Source organism: Chenopodium quinoa, unplaced genomic scaffold (assembly GCF_001683475.1).
Source record: "Chenopodium quinoa cultivar QQ74 unplaced genomic scaffold, ASM168347v1, whole genome shotgun sequence".
Classification (NCBI taxonomy): Eukaryota; Viridiplantae; Streptophyta; class Magnoliopsida; order Caryophyllales; family Amaranthaceae; genus Chenopodium; species Chenopodium quinoa.
The window spans coordinates 11,789,131-11,799,162 of NW_018742204.1; the positions used below are offsets into that span (position 1 = coordinate 11,789,131).

General features: G+C 33.3%; 1 protein-coding gene across 1 annotated transcript; it reads left to right on the forward strand.

Moving 5' to 3' along the window:
* Window positions 1-778: 778 nt before the first annotated feature.
* On the forward strand, window positions 779-7,446 carry LOC110718526 (linoleate 13S-lipoxygenase 2-1, chloroplastic-like). The gene is made up of 9 exons (XM_021897373.1): window positions 779-1,233; window positions 2,332-2,573; window positions 3,730-3,970; window positions 4,624-4,965; window positions 5,143-5,228; window positions 5,319-5,429; window positions 5,575-5,879; window positions 6,149-6,415; window positions 6,499-7,446. Exons 1-9 carry the CDS (start codon window positions 849-851, stop codon window positions 7,256-7,258), a joined length of 2,739 nt encoding a protein of 912 aa, XP_021753065.1. The 5' UTR covers window positions 779-848; the 3' UTR covers window positions 7,259-7,446.
* The last annotated feature ends 2,586 nt before the right edge of the window (window positions 7,447-10,032 follow it).

Genomic DNA, 10,032 nt, shown 5'->3' on the forward strand with positions numbered 1-10,032 from the left:
AGTCTATTTGGGTCAATTAATTAAAGTTAAAGGCCGGGTCAACTTCGGGTCGGGAGAAATTCGGGTCTCGGGTCAACTTTGGCTCGGGTCATTTCGGGTCAACTTCGGTCAGGTCATCTCGAGTCGGGCCGGGTCATTTCGGGTTTTGGGTCAAGGTCGGGTCAGATCCACTTCGGGTCGGGTATGGGTTGGGTCGGGTTGATTCGTGTTTTGGGTCAATTTCGGGTCATGGGTCGGGTCATTCGGGTCGGATCATCGGGTCTGGGTCAGGATTGGCAGGTCTACCTACTTATATTATATGTTTCTCCTGAAATTCCCCGTAAAAGTGATTGTGTCATTGACACATACAAAACCACTAGGGCTGTATAACTTTAAATGAAACACTTTGATCTGACATGTATTGGATTAATTTTCTGGTTGAGTTGAATTTTAAATTATTACAAAGAAAAATTAAAAGTATGTATAAAGGACTTTAAAATTATACTTGTATAATTGGATAAAAACAAAGTTAGAGAGTATTATTGAGAATTTATTATGAAATTATGAATTACAGAGAAATATAAATATATAGAGTATTATTGTAATTTATTTATTTATTTTATTTTATTTTTATTTTTTTATAGCACATTTTACAAAAGTAATACTTCGTAATTTTTAGATATAACTCTCTAACTATTGTAAAAAGTGTTAAATTTCTATAATTTAAATTGCTAAATTCCAAGAATTGTGAAATTCCTAGCAAGCCCTCATCACCATCTATAAATAGCTAACATACTAGACCTCCATTTTTATCGCAAAAAAGCAATCCAGCCTCCTCTTCTTCTACGTCAACATATAGTTAAAACAAAATGCTGAACACATCCACCTCTAGTTTCAACAAAACCTTACCATTGTTTTCATTGCCCAAACCCTTTATTACCTCAGAAAGTAAACAAAATGGTCTTCACAAATCTGCTGAGGCAAATAAGGCATCTTCAGTTGATGCATTATCTTTCAGAAAACAGCTTTGTAGTGATGCTGCTGCTGTAACTAGGCCTCGCCGCCAAAGCCGAAGGCGGAATGGGGTTGAAGTTAGGGCAGTAGCATCAAGATTAGGAGTCTTTTATCCATTCAGACAACAAACAAATAGGAGTAGTACTCTTACAGTCACCATCTCATTAGATCACAGATTTGGGGATTTGTTTTTTCACACAAAACCCTTCTACTTGAAGCTTACTAGTGTTAGTGGCAAAGGTAAGTAAAAATCACCATATATAGTATTCTAATGGCCTGCACTTATGGAGTTATCTATAGGAGTATATTAGGATATAATTCCAATTCGTATTATGTTACTCCCTCCATCCCTAAATTAAAAGCCTCTTTCTATTTATTATGTGAGTAATAAATGCTTGAAAGAGGCTTTGTATTAAGGGATAGAGGGAGTATAACATAGCAAGTTTAAGAAGACGTTGTAAGTCAACTTAGGCAAGACCTCACAAAACTCTTTTTTGTCCAAAATTAGTACATGCCATATACTTCATTTTCGTTTTTTTTAGTTGACACCATTTGGCTTTACACTTTTCACATAACACGCTTTGACTCACTTTTATAGTCTATTGATACGATAAAACATATTAATGTGGGATCCATTTTGAATCGTTTCAATGTATATTTTATTAATATCCACTTTTTATAATTTACAACGTTGATAATTAGAAATATTAATTGTTAAAAACATGTGTTGACAAGTGTGATAATCGAAAGGTGAAAAAAAAAAGGAAGTATATACTATGCATTTGAGGAAATACGGAGTACAATAAGCTGGACATTTCTTTCTTTTTATACTCATTTATTTAACACGGGACACTATAACACCGGTAGATAGCTGAGTTCATATTATTTTGCACACATTGTTAATTATTGGAATTATTTTAAGTCTAATCAATTGTTCATATGAATACGATAAACAAAGCCTTAAGGCTACTTCTATATGAAGTTAAGAAGGAAATATTACGAATAATTAAACATTCAATCATAGTGATCTACAATCATGTGTTTTTTTCTTGAATTTCCAAAGTTACAAGGGTTGCAAAATAAATCTAGTTATTAACAAAATTAGATGTGTTGATTTCGGGTACCTGTGTTGGATTCGATTAATTCCATTTGGATCGGGTTGGGTGCATTTCTAGTTGAGTTGTACTAAATTATACGAGTAAAAGTCTAAATTAGACTTTATTCGAGTTAGATCGGATCGGGTAAATAAATCAGGTCAATTTTTGACATATCTTAATATGAGTATAACATTAATGTTTTTATGTTTTTGTTTTTACTTTTTTCATGGCTGATTCATAGAACTCGAAGAACACGCTTATCGTATATGGTCTTTACATACGGAATTTAGTGCGAGTTTTAAAATTAGGGATGATTTTGGTGACGTGGGTGTTATCAGTATTACAAATGAACAAAAAGAGGAAGTTTTCATCCAAAAAATTGTCCTTGCCTCAAGTTCCTCTGGCTGTTCTGAAATTATTTGCAATTCATGGTTGCATTCCAAGTATGATAATCCTGAACCAAGGGTCTTCTTCACTCATAAGGTACTTAATAAATTTCATGCATGCAAGTTAAATTGAATACTACGCATTATTTGTCCTCTCATCTTATATTAATGTTTTTAAAAGTTTATTGTTTCACTAAAAGTGTTAGGATAGTTCTATTTAATGTAAAACTAGTTTTTTGCCCGTACAACGCTTAGATATTCAAAAGATTTTTTTTTCTTTTTTTTATTATAAATTATACGAAATATCTATTTATATTATCAAATTTATATAGATTGAATACATTAATGTAGAGTACTTATCTCTAATTTTAGTTTGCTGATATGTTATGAATTTGAAATTGAGTAAAAATCCTTTTTTAAGTAAAAAACTAACAATACATAGATTAAAGGGAATATATATAATACATTTTATAGATTAACGATTAAATTAATTAATTATTTATTTATTTATTTAAGTTGTTATTATTGTTCTATTTTTTAGGTTGTTTATTAGGTTGTATATCCTCTTTTTATTTATTTATTAGCTATCTTATTATTTTGGAAAAAAAAAGAAAAAAAGGATTTTTGGCGGGAAAATTTTAATGTGAGTGTGACACGTGTACTTTGGGAATAATACTGGTGATTACTTTAGTGTATAGGAAGTATTGATGATTGATTGATATTTTATTCATGCTTCTATTTGTCTTTGCACAATTTTAAATATGTGTTAGAGATATGGTCAATATGATATTGTAAATTGAATATTTCAAGTTGACCTGATCATGGGCCGAAGTTCGAGCGTTGTTTTGAGAGAGCGGCGTTTTTTTGTTTTAAGAGAGAAGAAGAAGAGAATCCTAATTATATCAACTGAACGTCTAAACTATGTGGGAGTGTGGGGTGGGCCATGCGCTGACTGGGCTCAGTTTGAGGTAGATTTTTTTTTACCAGATAATTTGGTACCCGCTAATTAAAAAATGTGGTCCAAGTCCCGACCCTGATAACATGCAAGTTTTCCGGGTCGGGTACCCGTCCCGAAAAAATTGTTTTTACCCCTAATTTTCCATCGGGTATTTACTGGGTTATTGGAAAATCATGTCGGGTTTTTTTAACACCCCTAGGCCGAACTAGTTTATGGTCAAGTATGTTGAAAAAGATATGTAAATTACTAATGTTCGTATATCCTAATTTTTACATTGATTTACAATATTTTGTAGCCGTGCTTGCCATCTCAAACACCAAAAGGATTGGACAAGTTGAGGAAGAATGAGCTTCATAAATTGAGAGGAGATGGAAAGGGTGAGCGCCAAAGCTATGATAGAATATACGACTATGATACATACAATGATCTTGGAGATCCCAAAACAAATCATGCGTTAAAACGACCAACATTGGGTGGTAATGAACACCCTTACCCAAGACGTTGTAGAACAGGACGTGAACAAATTACCATTGAAGGTAATTCCATTACATCTATAGATAGATCAGTTATTATTTGTTCCAAAAGTAATTAGGAAAATGTTATATGTAGTACATTTTTTTATTAATAAATAGGAAAATTTATATAAATAACCCTATAGACTATATGCATAAGAAACTAAAGAGAAATTAGTAATGAAATATAATTATTAATTAAATTAATTTTGTGTGATTTTATATAAAAAAAAGTACTTTTATATTTTTAATGCTTACTAATAATAGCTTTAAGGGTTACACATAACACTATTCATTTAAATACTAACAATTACTTGATATGTCACTTATTTGCTTGAACTTTATTTTTTGGCTGCGTTAGCATGGTATATTCCGCAATATTTTCTATTGACAAGAAAACTGGCACATGTGCCAATGTACATTTTGATAAAATAAAAAACTACGTACTACCTCCGGTCCAATTTACTTGCGACTTTGGAATATTTTATATCTCACAAATAGTACCCCAAAATTGTCAGTAATTTGGACCAGCAGTAGTATATGTTGTAGTTCATTAGTTTGTAGTCATTTGCTTGCAACACAACCTGAAGACATATCTTAAGGAAGTAATTAAAGAAGGGTTAGGTAATATGCGTACATAATTTATGTGGTCAAAATTCACACACATTAATGTACAGGAGAAACTTTTGAGACCAGGTCAGCCAATGTACCATATGTTCCTAGAGATGAAACTTTCTCAAGTTTGAAAAGTGGACAATTCGCGTTCAAGAAAATTTACTCGGTGTTGCATGCACTCATACCACTAGTAGAGGAGGCAATAGAGGAGAAAGTATTCGGAACCAAAAGTTCTCATTTTCCGTACTTTACGGCCATTGAATTGCTCTACGACGAAGGAATTAACCTACCCATCGACGATACAGAGCATGGAGGCTTTCTAGAATGGCTGCATAGCATAATTAGTGCTACTGGTGACATTAAATATAAACTTCTATGTTTTGAGCTCCCTGAGATCTTTAAACGTATGTTCTTCCCTAAGACTTTGTTCTCTTCCTCTTATTTTGGTTGAAATGAAATTATTTTTACCGAATACAAGTATCATTTTCTCTATTATGAAAGGACAGAAGGATAGAGTAAATGTAAACTTTGTTTATGATGTTACAGCTAGTTAACTAGGTTTTTCTGGTTAAATTGCTTAGGGGATAGATTTTCTTGGTTAAGTGATAAGGAGTTCGCACGTCAAACTCTTGCTGGCATGAATCCTTTGAGCATCAAGCGTGTCACGGTATGATTTATATTCATAATTATTAGATAGAAGTGATACTGATTAATATGATGTTAGTCATTAATATATACTAGTTTGCAAATTTTGTAGAATTGGCCACTAAAGAGTAACCTTGATCCGGCTACTTACGGCAAATCAGAATCAGCTTTAACAAAAGAATTGGTGGAAAGAGAGATGAATCACTGCATGACTGTTGAAGAGGTTAATCGATCTTTTGATCATTCAGCATTATTATTAATTTTTGTCGTAAATTAATTTTTGTCATCAGCATTATCACTGATTAATTCCATATGAGTTTACAGGTGATTAGTTAGTTAATGAGTTATTTAATGACTTTGCATTGCAGGCTATAGAAGAGAATAGATTGTTTATAATTGATTACCATGATGCATTATTGCCTTATGTGAACAAAGTCAGGAAGCTTGAAAGCACGACATTGTATGGATCACGAACTTTGTTCTTCCTAGATGATGAGTGTAAAACACTAAAACCTCTGGCTATTGAGTTAACGCGGCCTAAATCTGATGTAAAGCCTCAATGGAAGGAAGTTTATACACCGGGAAAATGTGCCACTTCTGAGTGGCTTTGGAATCTTGCCAAGGTTCATGTCCTTGCACATGACACTGGTTACCATCAACTAATCAGTCACTGGTACTATTGGTGTCCTTTCACTTTTATTTTTACCTTCATGTCCTCCTTATTCAACATTAATATATAGGACAGTCAGTCATGTTAAATGACCAACTCAACCAAAAGCTTAAGCACTGATACCATGTTAAAGGACCAACTCAACCAAAAACTATATGTTAATGATTAATATTAAAGCTTAGAAATATGTTTTATACTCTATCAAGTCCCGACTCAAATGGATTTATTGTACTAATAAACTTTATTTACTACTTTGTACCTGATAATCGCAGGCTTAGAACACATTGTTGCATGGAACCATACATAATTGCTGCAAACCGATACTTGAGTGCAATGCACCCAATATATAAGTTATTGCATCCTCATTTTCGATACACCTTGGAGATCAATGCTCTTGCTCGACAATCATTGATCAACGCGGGTGGTGTCATTGAAACAACCTTCTCACCTGGGGAGTACTCCTTAGAGTTGAGCTCTTACATATACGACAAGGAGTGGCGCTTTGATCATGAAGCCTTACCAGCTGACCTGATAAGCAGGTAAATTAAATTGATTCTTATTACTCCGTATTATTTTTCATTGGCATTATTTTAATTAGTCTCTTTGTGTTGAAACTAAACAGAGGAATGGCAGTTGAAGATCCATCAGCACCACATGGAATAAAGCTCGTAATAGATGACTATCCATACGCAAAAGACGGCCTAGACCTGTGGGCTATAATCAAAGAATGGGTTACTAGATATGTGAACCACTACTACCCAAACCCGAACCTCGTAGAAAAAGATGACGAGCTTCAAAATTGGTGGGAAGAGGTAAGAACAAAAGGGCATGGCGACAAGAAAGATGAACCATGGTGGCCGAATCTTAAAACACCTGAAGATCTTATCCAAATTCTTACCACAATAATATGGATAGCTTCAGGGCACCATTCAGCTGTTAACTTTGGTCAATACCACTATGGGGGGTACTTCCCTAATAGGCCTACAATCGCTAGGACTACAATGCCTAATGAGGATCCGGTTGATGATCACTTGAAGTCTTTCATTGAAAAACCCGAGGATGCACTCCTTCGATGCTTCCCATCTCCAACACAGGCTACAAAAGTTATGTTGACTCTAGACACACTTTCAGCTCATTCTCCGGATGAGGAATACTTGGGTGCTAAACCCGAACCATCATGGAATGACGAACCCAAGATAAAGGATGCTTTCGAAACGTTTGATTCTAAATTGAAGGCATTAGAAGATGAAATTGATAAAAGGAATGGTAACAAAGATTTCAAGAATAGAAATGGAGTTGGTGTTGTACCATATGAGTTTTTCAAGCGCCAATCTGAATGTGGGATCACTGGTAAGGGGGTTCCAAACAGCATCTCTATTTGAGAAACACGAATCTATATACCACCACTGTGATCAATAAAATAACTTGATAGAATGTTACTACTTCTTCTTCTTTAAAAAAAAAAGAGTTATAACATACTTCGTATTATTGATGTAATCCTATATTATGGATGGAAGCCGGATGATATGAATTAAATCTTGGCTATAAAATCAATAATTTTACAGTGTTATTATTCATCTTATTTATGTGAATACAGATTGCACTATACCTTATTTAATCCGTTCGTTTTTAAATATTTGCTCTATTTCTACTTTTTGTACTCCTTCTGTGTTTTTTTAAGTGTTATACTTCCTATTTCCGGTCGTATTTTTATAAGTGTTACACTTTCTTTTTTTAGTAAAAGCTACATTAAAATATTATATCTCTCTACTTTCATGGTCCCCATCAAAACCCACCACTACTTTTATTATATCTCTCCTCTCACATTCATTGCTTTTCAATAAACTATTAACCCCACTATCTTTCTTTTATAATATTTTAATACTCCAACTACTCCACTTACCTCCTATTTTATTTAAGTCAATTAAATTGCTTAAAACTATGTGCCGGTCAAACTGTAACTGTAATACCCCGTATTTTCATACATATTTTCTGATTAATTAATTAAGAAGTATTTTATAAAAAGGGAATTTTAGTAAATTTATTATTTGGAGCCAAAATAATATTTGAATTTTGGCGCCAAAATCATTTTTGAAAACTAATCATTATTTTGGATAAGATTTATTATCCAATTATCCTATTTAAAAATCGGATTATTTATATATTTCAGATATTTTATTTAAGGCAAAAAAACTATATTTTATTAATTACTTAATATGTCCAAAAATTCCCATTAATTAGCTAGGAATTTCGGATTTCCTATGTGTAGGAAATCTGATTTTTCTTAATTATTTTGTTGGTGAATAATTGGTATTTAGTTAATTAATTATTCAATATTATTTACACAATTATTTTATACCTTAAAAACCGAGCAAAATCTTCCTAAATATATTTATAGGAGTCCGAAAATTTAAGCTATGGTAAGCTCAATATTTTCGGCCCTATTGAATTATTTTGGGGGAATTTAATTGATAAAATTATATTTTTAATTATCTCCCAAAATCTCTTATTTTCCTTAATTCTAATTCTCCATCTTTTTAATATCAAATCATCATATTTTCTTGCCAATCATTCTTCTTAATTATTCCCCAAGTAAATCTAATTTCCTCATTATTTTTCATGACATACATACCTTCCATATTCACGTATACACAATCACCTTAATATCCAAACTTTCCTTAATTCTTTTACTCACTTCTCCCATAAAGTAATCACATAAACCCTACTTGCCATAATTCTTCCCACATTCTCTTGTCATAATTCTTGCATGAGATAGCCTATAAATTCCCCTCCATACCCCTTACATTCTTCACACCAATTCTCTATTTTTCTTCTCCTCTTTTTACACAAATCATCCCGTTTATTTTTGAAGCCAATTTTCAGGCACTTTTGGTCAGTTTTTGGGGTATTGACGTTTCACAGAAGATTGTTTCTCTAAAAAAATCATTGTGGTTAGGCTTAAGAATCACCCAATTCCGAGTTATATTGAAGGAGTTATGACCTTTGCAAGTTCTGCCTGTTCTTTCCAACGAAAATTTAATTCTCTTTAAACCTATTCCTTTATCTTTTTCATGGTTAGTTTTCTAAAATACAAATACCTATTTCAAAGCTATAATTTTACATTAGAGTATTATTTTAAAAGAGTTATATAGTCCATGGACATTAGATTTGAGTTTATGTTGTGATAACCTTATGGTTATGTTATTTGCAAGGTGTATTCGTGATTGAATTTTGAAAGTACGAAGTGTTGATTGATATTCGAAATCAAGGTTCTTGAGATTCTTTTAGTGTGGTTTTTCTAGCAAGGATCAAGGTACATTTAGGTGTCTAGATACCTTTGAAAGTGATTGGTTTGAATAACATGTTTTACATGATTTGATTGTTGATTGGATTAAATTGATTTGAATTATGATTTTGAAATAAATTATGTTTGAAGGTATTTATTTTAATAAAAGTATTTTCTCTCAGCAACCGCAGGTCACCCTACCCTTTACAACCGGTTACCATCCACGTGGCATTTTTTAATTGGTCAATTTTTAAAAAAAATTTTAACTTAAAAACATTATTGTTAATTCTGAAATTTTTTTTAAAAAAAAAACTCTCTTTCTCCTCTCTTTTCCTCCATTGTCAGCCACCAACACCACCACCTACAAACCACAACACAACCACAATCAACACCCACAACATCAACCCACAACCTACAACAGTGCCACAAACAACACCTTAAGCAACTAACATCTGCAACATCAACCACCCACCTCGGCGCGCCGAGAAGCCCATTCACACCTACCCACGACAACCAACAAGAAAACAACTCCAACCCCTGCTTATTACAACCCCATAATTGAAGATATATGCCCCAAATTAAGCTCCATATTCAATTAAGTGAAAGAGATGAGAAAAGGAAATCAAATAAGATTTGATGGGGTCACGGAGAGGTAATAAATGGAGTTTGATAAGGGAGGGGAAAGAGTGGCAGGAAGGTTTAGGGAGGTGAGCCTATTTGGTTGGTTGTTTCGGTATATGGGTAGGGTGGGGTTGGTGGTTTCGGCTAAGTGGGATTGGGCGATTATGAGCCTAGGTAGGATTAGGGGAAGGGCTGCAGGTCTGGGTTTGGGTGGGATGAGGTAAGTGATGACAGAGGTGGTGGAGGCTA

Excerpts from the sequence above, each read along its gene's own strand:
- LOC110718526 (XM_021897373.1), top strand. The coding sequence starts at position 849 with ATGCTGAACACATCCACCTCTAGTTTCAACAAAACCTTACCATTGTTT. Across the intron at positions 4,966-5,142 it reads GCTCCCTGAGATCTTTAAAC|GGGATAGATTTTCTTGGTTA; the intron begins GTATGTTCTTCC and ends TAAATTGCTTAG. Across the intron at positions 5,880-6,148 it reads CATCAACTAATCAGTCACTG|GCTTAGAACACATTGTTGCA; the intron begins GTACTATTGGTG and ends TGATAATCGCAG.